Here is an 18,811-nt window from a genome sequence, read left to right as displayed (position 1 = left end):
CCCATTATGGCCTTCTATACATCGGAGAGACTGGTCACAAACTGAAGATTGCTTTGCTGAGCACCTTTGCTCTGTCCACATCAATGAAAGGGATATCCCAGAGACCAACCATTTCAATTCTGTGCCCCACACCCATGCTGGCATGTCTGTCCATGGCTTCATATACTATCCAACCACAACCACCCATAAATTGGAGGAGCAATATTTAATTTTCCTTCTGGGCACTCTCCATCTGGGTGGCATTAACATCTTTTTTTATTTTAAAACTTTAGACATACAGCATGGTAACCGGCCCATGAACCCATGCCTTACAATTACACCCAATGAATCTACAACCCCCAGTACATTTGAAGGGTGGAAGGAAACCAGAGCCCCCAGGGAAAACCCACACAGACACAGGGAAAGCATATAAACTTCTTACAGACAGTGCAGGATTTGAAGCCTTGCCCCAATCACTGTCACTGTAACACTGTTGTGCTGGCCATACCGTCCTCTGGTTTTTCCATTTTCTGCTAGCTTACTCCCTGTTCTCCCCATCCCTCTGTCTTCTTTCCTACAGCTCTCCACCCCTTCCCTCTCCATTCATAGAGCCATTCCCCCTCCCCTTATTTGGTGTTGTACCCTCCCTCCCTTATCCACCGATTACCTCTGTCTTTGAAACTGTGCTACTACCCCTGCCTCTCCTCCTACCATTTTGTTCAGGCACCTGCCTACATTTTGTCATACCTTGATGAAGTGCTCAAGCCTGAAACATTGATTTATCTTTATCTTTGCTCTATAAAGTACACTGTTTGACCAGCTGAGTTTCTCCAGCATTGTGTTTTTACAACAGTTGGAGCTGGCCTTCCCATTGCCACACACATACTATAATTCACCCAGGAGCCCTGCTCTATTCACTATCTAACCCAAGGCTCAATGGTGCCTGGAATGGAACCTCAGCTGGGGTGATGTGCAATAGACCAGAACATGAGGCAAGCAATAGCCAATCTCACACAGCTCGCTGAATTTCTACACACCTTTCTCCAAAACAGTTTCCAGATGATAACAAGCAGGTAAACCGTGTCTGCCTGTCCCGCATCGGACTTGTCAGCCACAAACGAGCCTGCGAAGCCAAGCCAAAGAAGATCCTGGGGCAGGACACATCAATCAGGAATCAGACAGCACAACAGAACATGCCCACTACTCAACTCACCTAGCTATCTGGCTTAACCTTTAGTTTGCTGGTGAAAACTTCACCCAGTTAAAGATTAGTAAGTGACATGTTGGGAATATAACAGCTAAAGCAAATGTATGAAAACAGAAAAATTTCACAAATAAGTTAACGTGAATACATAAAACTCACAATTTGCACATGCATGCTTTGCTAACCTTCAGATACACACTATTACTCCCACTTCGCAGGTTTCTCCTACTCGTGCACGCACACAATCTCTCTTACATCCAGTGCAAATATGCGCTCCCTTTCACATAGATGCAGAGAACCAGACAGTTTGATCGATCTTTCCCAACAGTGTGATATCACACGCTCTGTCTCTGAGAGAGATCTTCCCCTTTCTCTGTGAAATACCAATCCCTCCCTTTCTCCCTCTTTCCCTGATCTTTCTCTTTCTCTCTGACTGATTTCTCCTCTCTCTCTCTCTCTCTCTCCGTGTCTGATCTTCCCTCTCCCTGAATGATTGCGTCTGCTCCCTTTCTCCCTGACTAATCATACATATACACAGACAAGCACACAGACACACACACATGTGGTATCTCAGCAGCAACAACTCACCCTCTTGTGAGTCAGAAGGTTGTGTGAGGAATTCCCATAACAGATCTATGCCCACTTCTGGGCTGACAGAGGAAATCCCAAGCTCAGCAGAGGCCTGTTAGTCCTTTGCAGTTGACACCACCACGACTCTACCAAAGGAGAGTCTAAGAATAACACAGCACAAAAAGATGCCCACTGTCCCTGCCATCATTCCATTCATATTGAGCCTACCAGTTAATCAACAGTCAAAGGGTCTGCAACCTGAAATGTATATGTTTCTCTCTCCACAGCTTGATCTGCTGAGTATTTCCAGAAGTTTCTGCTTTCATTTCCTTAACAGGAACAGAAAATAAAAACCTGCAGATGTAAGAAATGTGAAACAAAATCAGGTCAGGCAGCACTCTTGGAGAGAGATCATGGTTAACGGTTCAGGTTAAACACCCTCAGAGACTGACTGGAAATTTATGTTTCCATATCCTCACCAGATGAACAAGCTCTTAACATGGAGTTGTGCCTGGGATCTTGCAGTGCAGCTCAGCACTGCTCTGATTCCTACAGCAGTGACCAGCCCCCCCACCCCCACCAAAAGATACCTCATTAACCATACTTCAGAGGATCTCTCCTGGAGCCAGAACATCGAAGTAACTGTGAAGAAGTCACACCAACCCCTCTACTTTCTAAGAAATCTGAGGAGATTCGGCATGTTGTTGAAAACTCCATCAAACTTCTAGAAGTTTGCTGACTGTATGTTGACTGATTGTATTACAGCCTGGTTTGGAGATTCAAGTGCTCAGGAGCGCAGAAGGCTGCAAAAAGTAACAAACCTAGCCAACTCCATCACGGACACCTACCTCCACCCAGTGAATGCAACTATGTGAGATGCTGCCTCAAGAAGGCAGCTAACAGCATAAAAGACTCCCATCAACCTGGTCACAACCTCTTTTCACTGCTACCTTCAGGCAAAACACCAACACTTCTAGGTTTAAGAATAGTTTTTATCTGACAGCCATCAGGTTCTTAAACCTCCCCATAGTACCCTAAACCCCAACCATAAACTACTCGGGTATCACCAAAACTCCACTAACTGCAACTGTGAATATTTACTTATCTATCCTTTTATATTTATTATCTCTTTTTCTGTCTGGGCACATTGTGGTAATTGAATGTAAACTTTGCCATTTGTATTTCTTGCATACCTGTGTGGCTGTAGCAAGTGAGAATATTGGTGCATTGTAATGATGTATATGACAATAAACTCTCATCTCATTGGAAGCAAAGGCCTTGGAATAGAACAAAATGAATTTCAAGGACGCAAGAGAATGGAAGTCTTTCATTGCAATTACAGATTACCAACCTGCAAAAATACACATGCAGAGAATGCAAGATGGACCCCACCCACACCAGATCTGCTGCTGGATCAACCCCAAAACTTCTCCACCTTCCCCCACTTCCTTCAACTGGTGCCCCAATTCCAGCCAATAATTCTCCAGAAAAGGATTCTGGAACTTTTCGCCTGATTGGAAGTTATTGCTGCTCTATTGAAGATCAGAGGATAGAAGGATGAGGCAATCTGGTAAAGACATATTTCATCCTTCTAAAATTATGAAAGGAATGGATCAGATAGAAGCAGGGAGGTTGTTTTCATTGGCAAGTGAGACTGAAACAAGAGGACACAGCTTCAAGATTCTGAGAAGTAGATTTAGGATGGAGATGAGGAGGAAATACTTCACCTCGACAGCGGTAAATCTGTGGAACCCTCTGCCCAAGGAAGCAGTAGAGGATGCCTCATAAAATGTATTTAAGACCCAGATAGATTATTGAAGAAGAATGGAGGAATTAAGGGTTATGGTCAATGGGTAGGTGAAGCTGAGCCCAGGCCCAGAGATGATTGGGCAGAAGTTGAGAGTTGGAGAGAGAGGTTACGTGAGAAACCATTTGGCAGGGAGAATATGTCTTTACAAGATCCCCTCATCTTTCTAAATTCTGATTATTCCCAGGCAACTTAATCTTTCCTTGTAGACTAACTCCCTCTTAGTCTAACTCCTTTGAAGACTAAGCCCCTCATAGTCTAACCCCACCATAGAATAACCTCCTTGTAGACTAACTCCCTCATAGACTAATCCCCTCATAGAGAAACCCCCTCGTAGAATAACCTCATCATCTCTGGAATCCACCTGGTGAACCTCTTCTGCACCACCTCCATTGTCATCAATGAAGATCTCGACACCATTAGTCACTTTAAAATTGGATGCGATGTGTCCAAAGACAATTGGTCAAGCCAATTCGAGCATGGAATGTCCTGGCACATGTTGGGCAGACATGTGTAGGCACTGGAGTTGTTGAGTTGATGGCTCTGGACTTGCACAGCTCGCACTTAGGTTGGGCTTCAACAGTGCTTTGTAAGCTTGACAGCCCATGTGGATAAGGCTGCACCAGGCAGGGCAGTTTTGTGCCAGCATTTCCCTGCTGGTCGTGACTATGTCAAGTGACTTCAGGGAGGCATTTAGTGTGTCTTTTCTAACATTTCTTCTGCCCTCTATGCAAGCATCTACCAGCAGAGAGTTCCCCAAAAAGGGGATATGCTTGGATATGTGCTCATCTGGCATACGGATGACATGACCTGCTCACTGGTCTGTGCTCTCATTAACAGTGTGTGGACTGATGGTAGACTTGCTGTTGAGAGAACTTCAGTGTCTGGTACTTTGTCTTGCCATCTGATGCCTGATATTCTACAAAGACAAGTGATGTGAAAATGGTTGAGTTGTCTTGCATGCCTTTGAAACACAGACAATGCTTCACAGGCATATAGGAGGGTAGTGTAGACCTTCAGTTTTGTTGCTGGACTGATTCAGTGACGTTCCCATACAGTGGAACGCAGCCTTCCAAAAGCAGAACTTGCCTTTGCTATTCTGCAGTTAACTTCTGTAGCAATAGTCAATGCTTGGGAGGGAGTACTGCCAAGGTAAGTGAACAGGTCCACTGCCTGTATATTCGGCCCTTTGATTGTGATTTTGGGTTCTGTGTATGGAGCATGAGGGGCAGGCTGGTACATTACTTCATTCTTTTTAATGTTGATGGTGAATCCAAAATTGACACAAGCTATGCAGAATTTGTCCATAACGACGCATCTCTGGCTCTGAGCCAGCATGCAGGGCACAGTCATCGGCAAAGAGGAAGTCTCTTAGAACAATCTCCTTCCCTTTGGTAGTAGCTTGAAGTCTCCTCAGGTTGAAGAGCTTCCCATCTGCTCTGATTAAAGCATCACTGTCCTGGAAGGCATCATTCAGTATGGCAGTAAACATCATGCTGAACAGTGTGGATGCAAGCACACAGCCCTGCTTGATGCCATTGGTGACTGGGAATGCCTTAGAGGATTCTCCGCCATCCAGCGCTCTGGCCATCGGGCCACCATGGAACTGGTGTACCATCTGAATGAATTTGGTTGGGCAGCTGAACTTTGACATGATCCTTCACAGGCCTTGTTAGCTGACAGTTTCTTTTTTCTTTAATTTTTTATTTTTCACACTATAAACCATATTGACCAAAATGCATACAGACATTTTTTTCTCTTGAATATATAGTGTCATTTTCTCCCCCTTTTCCCCCCTCCCTTCCCTCCCTCCCTCACCCCCTTCCCATTTATTTGAAGTTCAATCTATAAGATACATTAAACCCGTTAAACAATGTTGTCACTTAATAAAAATAAACAAGAAATTTTACTGAGTCAGTTCATTTCGTTGTCTTCTTCTTCTGTCATTTTATGTGGTGGAAGTCCATGGTAGGATTTCTCTGTTGTATTTCATGTATGGCTCCCATATTTGTTTGAATATTGTGATGTTATTTCTTAAACTATATGTTATTTTTTCTAATGGAATACATTTATTCATTTCTATGTACCATTGTTGTATTCTCAAGTTGTCTTCTAATTTCCAGGTTTCGAAGGCTTTCGTGAGTGTAGAGTTCGCAATCCTGCTCGTGACATTTCCTGAAGTTAGTGTGCAGCAAAAATCATGACAAAAGTCCCACAACCAACTCCAGATGAGCCAACTCCAGATGAGCCCAACTCCCGATGAGCCCAACTCCCGATGAGCCCAACTCCCGATGAGCCCAACTCCCGATGAGCCCAACTCCCGATGAGCCCAACTCCCGATGAGCCCAACTCCCGATGAGCCCAACTCCCGATGAGCCCAACTCCCGATGAGCCCAACTCCCGATGAGCCCAACTCCCGATGAGCCCAACTCCCAATGAGCCAACTCCAGATGAGTCACCTCCAGATGATATGTTGAACAAGAGGGTGGTGATGATGGTATCGATACTAGCGTTTGATTTGGATTAAAGTGAGGGAGAGCTGAGCAGCGACAGCCTCACTCTCTCTTCCCATTTCCCATCTGGATCCAGTGGCAGGACAAAAGTTAAGACAGCTGAAGATGGGACTAGGTGCCCTGGATGACCAGAACATCTTCTGTGTCTTGACATGTTCTTCGTATTCCATGATGCTTGCTGAGACCGCCTTCTTGACCATTGGACTTTCCATTGGTCTCATCTGCTCAGTCCATCAGAGTCTGTCTTCACATGTTGGGATAGACAACTCCCTATATCACCGAGGGCTTTCTCAGTGTGTGCCCAGCAGCCATGCAGTAGACCTGCTCAAGTAAAGAGACCAGAACTGCACAAAATACTCCAGGTGCGGCCTCACCAGTACCCTGTGCAGTTGCAGAAGAACCTCCTTGCCCTTAAATTTAATCCCTCTAGCATTCCATTGACCTTCCTGATTTCCTGTTGCACCTGCAAACCAACCTTTTGATATTCACATACTATACTCCCAGATCTCTGCAAACAGCATGCTGCAATCCTTCACTGTTTAAACTGCCATCTGATCCACTATTTTTCTTTAACGAGCAAATAATCCCAAAGCAGTACCATTAGCGAGGCAACAGTGGGGAAGAACTGCACCAGGGGAGACTCAATTGTTGGGGGAGAGCCACACATCAAGAGGCAATGCCAAGCCACTTGGGCAGTTCTGGAAGAGCCAACATTTCTCTGTTGGGTGTGTACTGCTGAGGAAAAACAACACTGAGAATGCCAGTGAGGGTAAATTGGAAGTTATTCTAAGAGATCAGAAATACAAGTACTTGGTTAGACAAGGATTGATGAGAGATAGTCAACAAGGTTTTGTGTGGTAGATCATGTTTAACCAATCGTGTAAGTTATCAGGAAAGTTGATGAAGGAAAGATGTGGAAGTTATGGATTTTATTAAAGCCTTTGATAAAGTCCCATGTGAGATGTTAATCAGGAAGATTCAGACACTCAGTGAAGAAGTAAACTGGATTTGACATGGCTGGACGGGAGAAGCCAGAGTGGTGATGGATGATTGCTTCTCAGACTGAAGGCCTGATGTGCCTCAGGGATCAGTGCTGGGACCATTGTTGTTTGTCATCTATAGAAATGATCTGGATGATAATGTAGTAAATTGGATCAGCAGGTTTGCAGATGACACTAAGTTTGGAGGTGTTATGGACAGTGAGGAAGGTTTTCAAAGCTTGCAGAGGGATCTGGACCAACTGGAAAAATGGACTAAAAAATGGCAGATGGAATTTAATGCAGACAAGTGTAAGGTGTTGCATTTTAGAAGGACAAACCAAGGACAACACAGTAAATGGTAGGGCATTGAGGAGTGAAGTAGAAGAGAGGGATCTTAGAATACAGATTCATAATTCCTTGAAAGGTAGATGGGGTTGTAAAGCAAGCTTTTGGCATATTAGTCTTCACAAATCAAAGTATTAGATATAGGAATTGGGATGTTATGGTAATGTTGTATAGACATTGGTGAGACCAAATTTGGAGTATTGTGTGCAGTTTTGATCACCTAACTACAGGAAAAATATCAATAAGATTGAAAGAGGGCAGAGAAGATTTACTAGGATGTTGCTCTAATTTCAGAAATTGAGTTACAGGGAAAGATTAAGCAAGTTAAGACTTTATTCCCTGGAATGTAAAAGAATAAGGAAAGTTGATAGAGGTATACAAAATTATGAGGGGCATAGATAGAGGAAATGAAAGCAGGCTTTTTTCACTGAGTTCAGATGAGATGTAATCCAGAGGATAAGAGTTAAGAGTGAAAGGTAAGATGTTCAGAGATAACATTAGGGGGAAGTTCACACAGAGAGTGATGAGTGTGAAAAAAAGATGCCAGCTGGTATTGAACGTGGGCTCAACTTTGAAAGTTAAGAAATATTTGGACAGGTACATGGATACGAGGGTATTGAAGGATATGGACCGGGAGCAGATCAGTGGCACTAGGCAGAATAGTTTGGCATGCCCAGATGGGCCAGAGGGGACTGTTATGTATCTTAGTGTTCTATGGGAGGGTCAGGTCCTCGGGAGCGGGGGGGGGGGGGGGGTTGGAGAAATTGCACACCCCAGCAGGAATAAGCTGGGCTTGTAGAATCATACATTATTGAACAGTTTGTCAACTTTATTCTGGATTCCCTGTGCCCCAATTCAGCCAATTAACTCAGAAAATAAACATCAGCCTTGGCAACATCGCCCAGATTCCAAATTCTATTTTGGAATAATTGTTTCACAGTGAGCGTCTCATTTTGAGATGGGCCACAGCGAGGGAGGGTCCGCACTGAGGGAGAGGTAGAGCTCATGGAAGTTTCCTCTTTCTGATGTGGCACCTTTGGGACACCTGGAACGTTACCCTTCGAACAGGAGGTGCCCGAGTTGTTTATACTCATCAGGTCGTAATCGTCCTGATAATTTTGGCCTTTTTTTTTATGGGATTGGTCTGTGTAACATCTCCCTGACGAAAAAAAGTGATGACCTTTTAAAAAATATAGCTGTTTCACGGGCAGAGACAGACTGGGATCCTGGCGCCATATAAATGCAAGTTCATTCTGAGTTTGGGTTCGCGAAAAAGCTATCCGACATTGAGCCCCCGGTCCTCCCGCGGGGTGGGGAGGGTGGGTGTGGGTCGGTTTTAGGGTGCTTTGAGCTTATTGTACCCTGGGTCAGTTTGCGAGATGGCTCACGGTGTTACTCTACCTGGGTTTAAGCCGTCGTACAAGAAATAGATCACCAAGAGGAAGGATCCGACGCACACCGCCGCCAGGCGAGCCGCCTTCCCCCTGCACCGTCTCGCCCTCATCCTCCTTCCCCATGCGGTGTGAGGGGCCGACCGGAGCTCTCTGCCACAACCCGGCTGCCGCTGCCCGTCCGCTCCCGCCACACTGTAACCGCTCGGTGTAGCAAGGATCCCTGACACAACCATTCCCCTCCAGGGGTCCAGGCTGAGCAGCACTAACTCAATTCGCTCCCAAAACGTTCTGTTTCAACGAAATTCGTTTTTATTCGTAAAACATCGGAGAGTTACTCCGGGACACTGGGGGGATTTGGAAAGGAGATGAGGAAGTAACGCGCTGAATCGTCTCCTCCCGCCTTGTTCTTTCCGACACCGTAATACTTGTAATAGTGGGAACCCGAGCGACTCGAAACTATCAGGGAGGGTGCTGAAAATGCGAAATAGAAAGAAGCCTACTGGAGATATTGGGCAGGTTAGGCGGCGTCTGCAGAGAGCAACGTGGCAGCCCATTGCAAACGTGAGCATATCTGGATATTATGGCAGCAAGGGAAAGGTTGGGGGACCAGGACTCGATGGCCCAGCGGTCTCCTATACAGTAATATCTGAAAGACTGGAGACCCGATGAGTGTTTCTCAAGCTGGGGAGAGTCTTCTGTATGTCACCTGTGTTCCTGAATAACTTCTGCAGGTGCACAATTGAAAGGATACTATCAGGCTGCATCAATGCTCCATCCAAGACCACAGGAAACTGCAGAGGATTGTGACCATCACATACACACCCTTCCCATCATAGACTCCATCACACACAACCCCCTCCCTCCATCGACTCCATCACACACATACAACTCCTCCTCTCCATTGATTCCATCACACACAACCCCCTCCCTTCCTTCAACTCCATTACAAGCAACCCCCTCCCTCCATCGACTCCATCACACACATACAACCCCTCCTCTCCATTGATTCCATCACACACAACCCCCTTCCTTCCTTCAACTCCATCACATGCAACCTCCTCCTCTCCATCGACTCCATCTATAACTCCCTCTGCTTTGGAAAAGCAGCCAAAATTTAAAAGACTCATCCCACCCAGTCCACCCGCTGTTCACCTACCTCCCACCAGGAAGAAGATTCACTACTGAGAGATCACGCACCACCAGATTCAAGGACAGTTTCCCACCATTATCAGACTCCTGAATGAACCACACACTAATCTTGCCTTTGCTCTGATCTAATTGATCTCTCTCTCTCTCTGTCACTCTGTACTGTATTACTTGAACTTCGTTTGAGATGTATAACTCGTCTGCTCGCAAAATAATCACTATCGCTACATCTTGGTACATGTGACAATAAACATGAACTTGCTGAACTGGATCACCTGAAACATTAGCCATTTCTCCCTCCACTGAGATCATGTTCAGTGCAGACATTGTTCCTATGATGTACTGTTCTACAAGTATAAATATGGTGATGTCTTGCTCCCATTGATGTGGCATCCTGGCAAGAGCTGGAATACTGTTTGAGGTATGCCTTGCTAGCATTGCCCATACCTCCCTAGCGCTGGAGAGGAAGGACTTTAGCTGAATGCACAAATTCTAACAAATTGGTGTTGCAGATTGTTAGGCAATTATCACAGCAGCTTCACAATCCAATTAGCTGAACAAAATAAAGGATGACCCAAGAGAAACCAAGTGTTTGAGTGAATATGACAGAGATAAGGTGAATCATTAATCCTGCCAGACTTTGAACATTGCAAAATAGGAACTCTTGCCCCCAACAGATCTAACTGACATCAGACATTCAGTTTGCATAACTTCCAGCCCAACAGAACTTCCATTTGAAAATTCTTGTTCTTGTTTTGAAATCCCCTTCCCTGAATCAGCAAGCAGTCATTTCTAAATCTGGTCCCTGCACTCCCCAAATGTGATACTGGCTGTACCAGCTGCCTGTCTCTGGAATTCATCTGAACATGCGAATGAGGAGCAGGAGGAGAGCATTCAGCCCCTCGAGTCTGCTAACCTGCTCAGTATTTTTCCTTTTCTGCCATCCCATTCCTTTCTGGTGAAGCAGCAATTCTAGTGCACAGTATTGTGACTTCACAAAAAAAACACAAGCAACACCCAAAGTGCTGGAGGGGTTCCGCAGGGCAGGCCGAAAAGCCTTCCTCAAGACTGGAAAGAGGGTGGAGATCAGAGTAAAAGAGTGGGGGAAGGTGGTGGGCCATAAGATGACAAGTGGGTTGGGTGGAAGAAATTGGAATAATCTATGGGAGGAAGAGGCACTCATATAGGAGAACGGATTATGGAAAAAAGGGAAGGGATAAGAAGATGGAGGAAAGAAGGTATTGGGTGGATTGAGGGGGCAAGGAGGGGAAAGAGAAGGAGGAATGGGGCCAGTGAGATCAGGGAAAACAAGGGGGGGGGGGTTCAAAACAAGGAGGTACGTAAACTAGAAATTGGAGGTTGATGTTGATGCCATCTGGGCGGAGACTGCCAGATGGAAGAAGGTGATTTTCTAATTTATGTGTGGCCTCAACCTGGCAGGTCAGCAGGCCACAGACAGACATGTCAGTGTGGTGACTGCTTTGTAGATCATCTGCCTTCAATCTGCATGGACGAGCCACAGGTTCTTGTTGTTTCCACTTTACTTCTCCATCCTATTCCCACTCTGAGTTGTAGGTCTGTGGCTTCCTGTACTGGGACACTGAGTCCCAATCCAAGCTTATCTTTTCCCAATTTGAGGTAAATCCCACTCTATTGGGTTCCACTGTTGCCAGCTCTTTTTTACCTACTCCTGTACTTTTTCCACTCACCCCGGTGATCTCACCCTCTACCTCTCTCCCCATCTCTCACACCTTCTGTTCAATATCCTTTCACACCCCCTTCCCCAAGCTGCTTTCCCCCTTTCATAAATGAAATATTATCTTAGTCTTAATAAAAAGTCTCAACCCTAAACATTGCGTGACTATTTTTACCCATGGATGCTGCCTGATCCACCGAGTCTCTCCACCAGCTCATTGCTGTTTAGCACCCATCTTCTGTCTGGACACATTGTACACTTCCAAACCAGTTAGACAACACTCTTTGCCTGTTTCAGAACTGGCTGCTTCTGCCAGACATCACTCTATGACCCATCTCTCTCTATTGGTACAGTCTGTCCCACAGCCCTGCCATTGACAACACGTAACACAGATGCTGCCTGACCAGTGAGCTTTCTGGTTTTATTTCTGATTTCCAGCATCTAAAGGTTTTTGATTTTCATTCCCTCTGGATCTTATTTATTTATTTCAGTCAGGTCCTGTCTCAGTCTCCTTAACATCATCTAGATTATCTTTCCCTCATGCAGGTTCATTAAATATATTTAAGAGGGAATTAGATCTATTTCTTCAGTATAAGGGTATTAAAGGTTATGGAGAGAAGGCGGGGACGGGGTACTGAACTTTAAGATCAGCCATGATCTCATTGAATGGCGGAGCAGGCTCGAAGGGTCGAATGACCTACTCCTGCTCCTATCTTCTATGTTTCTATATTTCTATGAGATAACCTGATAGTGTCTTCAAAAGAAACAGCTCTCTCAATTTCTTTGGATACTCAGACAATCTGCCACTTTGATGTTTGTCATTTATTCTCGTATTTCTCTGAATTTAAAAGAAATAGTGACTGTGTTGGGACAAGATGAGGTGGACGAACTCAACTGGCCAAGTAGTATCAGTGGGAGAGAAATGATTTGTCAACTTTGCGGGCCAGATCCCTTCATCAGGACTTTCTTCATTCCTGGGGAGGGAGCAAGACACAGTAGATGTTGAGATGTTTCCACTAGGAGGTGGAGTCCTGACTGAGGAGAAATCCAGTAAAAATTGAAGCCTACAGGAGATTCTTCTCTCAGAGGCTGATATTACCTTAACCTTAACCATTCAAAGAAAGAAATGGGCAGCAAACATTTCAGGTCGGGATTCTTTGTCGAGGGTCAGGGCATGTTCAATTGTAGATGATCCATTTCTCTCCATGGATTCTGCGTGACGTAGTGTATAAGGAAGGAAGGGAAATAAGCAGTAGAGGTATGGAACATATAGTGATTAAAGAGGAGGAGGTACTAGCTGCCTAACAGCAAAAAAAAGGTGGATAAATCCCCTGGGCCTGACATGATGTTCCCTTGTGCATCAAGGGAGATTAGTGTAGAAATTGCAGGAGCCCTGGCAGAAATATTTAAAAAGTCCTTAACCACGGGTGAGGTGACATTGTTTAAGAAAGGCTCCAAAAGTAAACCAGGAAGTTACAGGCCAGTGAACCTGTTGGAGGGTATTCTGAGAGATTGGGTATACAAGTATTTGGATAGCCAAGGATCGATTAAAGATAGTCAGCATGGCTTTGTGCTTGGTAGTTCATGTTTAACTAATCTTATAGAGTTTTTTTGAGGAGATTACGAAGAAAGTAGATGAAGAAAAAGCTGTGGATGTTGTCTGCACAGACTTTAGAAAGGCCTTTGATAAGGTACCACATAGGAGGTTAGTTCAGAAGGTTCAGACACTAGATATCCATGGAAACAATGTAAACTGAATTCGAAATTAGCTGAATGGGAGGAGAGAGAGTGAAGGCCTGTGATTACTGGTGTGCCTCAGAGATCGATGCTGAGACCATTGTTGTTTGTTGTCTATATCAATGATCTAGATGATAATGTGGTATATTGGATCAGCAAGTTTACTGATGATACTAAGAATGGAGGCATTGTGGAGGTATGGCCATATGACGAAACTGAGCAGACGTGCTTCAGCTGAGCTCTCCGTGAAGTTTTTAAAAGATGGCTCACAAGTACTTTTTTGAGTTTTTCTTTTACAAAAGTTGACTTATATTGATAACTAACAAAGATGACTGGAAAAAAAATTGAAATCAAAGTCGGAAGAATCACCAAGTTCATCTGTGACATCGACTAATAGTCCAAAGAAAGCTGCCTCAATTTCCTCAACTTCACAAACTTCTCCTCGAGAATTACAGGCAATGCTATCAGGGATGGAAACCATAGGAACACGGTTTGCAAAAGTTCAAGGAGTGATGAAAAATTTAACAGACTTGATCAAAAACATGGGTGAGTCAATCACCGATTTAATGGTATGAATAAATAATGCTGAAGGAGAAATGGGAAAGTACAATAAGAAATTGGAAGAACTGTAGGACCAAACAAAACAATTAGTGATTGATAAACATATGCTCCTTGATAAGATTGATCACATGGAGAACTTTAGCAGACAAAATAATATACAAATAATTGGTTTAAAAGAAGGTGCAGAAGGAAGAGATGCTGTCAAATTCTTTGAATCCTGGATTCCTGATGTACTTTGTGCTGAATCACTCAGCAGACAAGTACAGATTGAGAGAGCCCATCGAACCTTTGGACCTAGAAGAAATGTGGATAAACATCCTCAATCGGTCCTTGTGAGACTTCGAGCATCAGGGATCAAGAAGCGATCTAAAGAGCAGCATTTGAGTACTCTAAAATGAATAATGCCCCGCTGAAATGGGATGGACATCACTTACACTATTTCAATAGTGGAGAAACAGGAAATGTTTACAGATGGTGATAAGGTTAAAGCAAGAGAATTTAAAACAATTTATTCAGCGACAAAGAGAGATATTTTGTGAAACAAATTTAGGATCAATGGATAACAGATTTTTAATATGGGATACAATGAAGGCTTTTTTGACTTGTCAAAATATTTCATTTTCGAAAAATGTGAAGAGGGAATATAATGTAGAATTAAATAATTTGGAAAGAGAGATATTGGAACTTGAAAAATAATATCAGAGAACAGGTGAAAAGGATAAATATAGAACAATAGAAAACAAAAAAAATGTATTATAATACCTTACAAACATACGGAGTAGAAACTAGGCAGAAACTGGGGGGACGGATTCATAAGGTGCTGGCATGACAATTAATGGTGAAAGAGTCAGCAAGGGCCATCAATGCAAAACAGAAGGATGCTCATATAATCATAAAGAAATAAATGATGCCTTTCAGCAATACTACACTGAGCTTTATAAATTAGATGTACCAGGAGATGAAAACGGAATACATGAGTTCTTAGAAGGGGTTGAACTTCCTAGATTGGATGAAAATGATAGAAATGGCCTGGATGCTGCTTTTACACAGGAAGAGGTTGAGAAAGCATTGAGTAATTTGCAGGCTAACAAGACTCCGGGAGGGGATGGGTTCCCATCTGAGTTCTATAAAGAATTTAAAGATATGTTAATGCCATTACTGATGGTTGCATTGGATCGAGCGGTGGAGACACAGACGCTTCCAGAATCTTTTTCAATGGCGATAATTACGCTATTATCCAAAAAGAGTAGAAACCCATTAAAAACGTCATCATATAAGCCAATTTCTCTTCTTAACACGGACTACAAAATTGTAGAAAAGGCATTAGCCAATAGGCTGGGCAATATCTACTGAAATGAATACATCCTGACCAGGTGGGATTTGTAAAGGGTAGACATTCAGTGAATAATTTAGCTAGTCTGTTGATTATAATACACATGGCAAAATCAGGGAATAATCCAAGTATAACAGTTTCTCTGGATGCAAAAAAAGGCATACAACCAATTAGAATCACCTTTTTGTTTAAAAGATTGGAGAAATTTGGTATAGGAAGGGGATTCATTCATTGGATTAAGGCATTATATCAGTCCACAGGCAAAGATAATTATGAATAGTCAAATGTCGACAGTATTCTCTTTGAGTAAATCGAGGAGGCAAGGATGCCCTTTCTCTCCAGCATTTTTTTTAATGGCAATTGAAACTCTTGCTGAAATTATTGGAAGAGATCCTAAGATTAAGGGGTTCATGGTTGGACAAGATGAGCATAAAATTGGTTTATTTGCAGATGATATACTATTATATTTGTCAGATCCGAAGGGTCCTTGGAAAAGTTATAGGAAAATCTCAGAAAATATGGTAGAGTGTCTGATTATAAAATTAAGATGGACAAAAGTGAAATAATGCCCTTAACAAACCATGATAATGAAAGATATAAAAGAGGCAGTAGGTTTACATGGAAATTGGATGGGATTAAATATTTATAGGAGCAGTAAGAGACAACAATTTACAAAATCTGTATAATCTTAGTAAAATAGAACAGGACTTAGAAAAATGGAAGGATTTTCTGATAAGACTAATAGGAAGAGTGAGGTGTGTAAAAATGAAAGTGATGCTGAGACTTCAATACTTGTGCCAATCACTACCTATAGGTTTACCCAAAAAATTTTTCAAGTTGTTAAACAATCAAGAAAGACAATTCCTATGAAATAGCAAAGGGCCCAGAATTGCATTGGAAAAACTAACCTGAAATTATAAATTAGGAGGTATGTGACTTCCAGACTTTAAAAAAATATTATCTGGCTGCACAAACAAGATTTTTAAGCATCCTTTTTTGAAGAGAATTCATCAAACTGGGTTTGTATGGGGCTACATTCTATGAATGAAGCAACAGCTAAAGACTTTATTTCTAAATAGAGCATTAAATCAATAAAAAGGAAGATAAGTAACTCTATCTTGGAACATGTGAAAATATGGCAGGAAATTTCGGTAAAAGATCTGTTACATAATAATGTATATGGGTAAAAGAATTCTAAACATATGGTTACAAAAGGGTATACACTGTATAGTGAACTGTTATAAAGATGCAGATTTCATCTGATGCAAGGATCGACAACGAGATAGACAACAGACTCGCCAAGGCAAATAGCGCCTTTGGAAGACTACACAAAAGAGTCTGGAAAAACAACCACCTGAAGAAACACACAAAGATCAGTGTGTACAGAGCCGTTGTCATACCCACGCTCCTGTTAGGCTCCGAATCATGGGTCCTCTGCTGGCATCACCTCCGGCTCCTAGAACGCTTCCATCAGTGCTGTCTCCGCTCCATCCTCAACATTCATTGGAGTGACTTCATCACCAACATAGAAGTACTCGAGCTGGCAGAGTCCGCAAGCATTGAATCCACGCTGCTGAAGACCCAACTGCGCTGGGTGGGTCACGTCTCCAGAATGGAGGACCATCGCCTTCCCAAGATCGTGTTATATGGCGAGCTCTCCACTGGCCACCGAGACTGATATAATGCCTTAATCCAATGAATGAATCCCCTTCCTATAACAAAGAAGAGGTACAAGGACTGCTTAAAGAAATCTCTTGGTGCCTGTCACATTGACCACCGTCAATGGGCTGATATTGCCTCCAACCGTGTATCTTGGTGCCTCACAGTTCAGTGGGCAGCAACCTCCTTTGAAGAAGACCGCAGAGCCCACCTCACTGACAAAAGACAAAGAAGGAAAAACCCAACACCCAACCCCAACCAACCAATTTTCCCTTGCAACTGCTGCAACCGTGCCTGCCTGTACCACATTGGACTTGTCAGTCACCAACGAGCCTGCAGCAGACGTGGACATACCCCTCCATAATCTTCATCCGCGAAACCAAACTAAAGAAGATAAAGATGGTGTTTTGATGTCATTTGAACAAATGAGCAGACCTATGGTGTACCAAATGGAACATTTCGATGTTTCATTCAACTGAGAGCTTTCTTGAGGGAATGTTGAGGACAGGCATTGAGTCTTCTGGGAGTTAAGGAATGTTTTGGATGGATAATATGCCCAAATTTATCACCAGTATGTTTTTTGCTCTTCAGTTAGAAAGTACTAAATCTGATCTATGGGAGTCCAAATTCTTTCTTTGGCTTGGCTTCGCGGATGAAGATTTATGGAGGGGGTAAAAAGACCACGTCAGCTGCAGGCTCGTTTGTGGCTGACCAGTCCGATGCGGGACAGGCAGACACGATTGCAGCGGTTGCAAGGGAAAATTGGTTGGTTGGGGTTGGGTGTTGGGTTTTTCCTCCTTTGCCTTTTGTCAGTGAGGTGGGCTCTGCGGTCTTCTTCAAAGGAGGCTGCTGCCCGCCAAACTGTGAGGCGCCAAGATGCACGGTTTGAGGCGTTTTCAGCCCACTGGCGGTGGTCAATGTGGCAGGCACCAAGAGATTTCTTTAGGCAGTCCTTGTACCTTTTCTTTGGTGCACCTCTGTCACGGTGGCCAGTGGAGAGCTCGCCATATAATACGATCTTGGGAAGGCGATGGTCCTCCATTCTGGAGACGTGACCCATCCAGCGCAGCTGGATCTTCAGCAGCGTGGACTCGATGCTGTCGACCTCTGCCATCTCGAGTACCTCGACGTTAGGGGTGTGAGCGCTCCAATGGATGTTGAGGATGGAGCGGAGACAACGCTGGTGGAAGCGTTCTAGGAGCCGTAGGTGGTGCCGGTAGAGGACCCATGATTCGGAGCCGAACAGGAGTGTGGGTATGACAACGGCTCTGTATACGCTTATCTTTGTGAGGTTTTTCAGTTGGTTGTTTTTCCAGACTCTTTTGTGTAGTCTTCCAAAGGCGCTATTTGCCTTGGCGAGTCTGTTGTCTATCTCATTGTCGATCCTTGCATCTGATGAAATGGTGCAGCCGAGATAGGTAAACTGGTTGACCGTTTTGAGTTTTGTGTGCCCGATGGAGATGTGGGGGGGCTGGTAGTCATGGTGGGGAGCTGGCTGATGGAGGACCTCAGTTTTCATCAGGCTGACTTCCAGGCCAAACATTTTGGCAGTTTCCGCAAAACAGGACGTCAAGCGCTGAAGAGCTGGCTCTGAATGGGCAACTAAAGCGGCATCGTCTGCAAAGAGTAGTTCACGGACAAGTTTCTCTTGTGTCTTGGTGTGAGCTTGCAGGCGCCTCAGATTGAAGAGACTGCCATCCGTGCGGTACCGGATGTAAACAGCGTCTTCATTGTTGGGGTCTTTCATGGCTTGGTTCAGCATCATGCTGAAGAAGATTGAAAAGAGGGTTGGTGCCAGAACACAGCCTTGCTTCACGCCATTGTTAATGGAGAAGGGTTCAGAGAGCTCATTGCTGTATCTGACCCGACCTTGTTGGTTTTCGTGCA

At 43.9% G+C, this 18,811-nt stretch overlaps 1 protein-coding gene across 1 annotated transcript in view; it reads right to left on the bottom strand.

Moving 5' to 3' along the window:
- LOC138763386 (carbohydrate sulfotransferase 11-like) overlaps window positions 1-9,184 on the bottom strand; it is a 97,920-nt gene extending 88,736 nt beyond the window's left edge. Inside the window, exon 1 of the mRNA XM_069937461.1 lies at window positions 8,800-9,184. Within this exon, the coding sequence (XP_069793562.1) occupies window positions 8,800-9,025 (226 nt within the window). The 5' untranslated portion in view covers window positions 9,026-9,184. The remainder of the gene's footprint in view (window positions 1-8,799) is intronic.
- Window positions 9,185-18,811: the final 9,627 nt, after the last annotated feature.

This window comes from Narcine bancroftii, chromosome 5 (genome assembly GCF_036971445.1).
Source record: "Narcine bancroftii isolate sNarBan1 chromosome 5, sNarBan1.hap1, whole genome shotgun sequence".
Lineage (NCBI taxonomy): Eukaryota > Metazoa > Chordata > Chondrichthyes > Torpediniformes > Narcinidae > Narcine > Narcine bancroftii.
The sequence above is the reverse complement of the archived record's forward strand: the minus strand, read 5'-3'. Positions and strand labels throughout refer to the sequence as shown.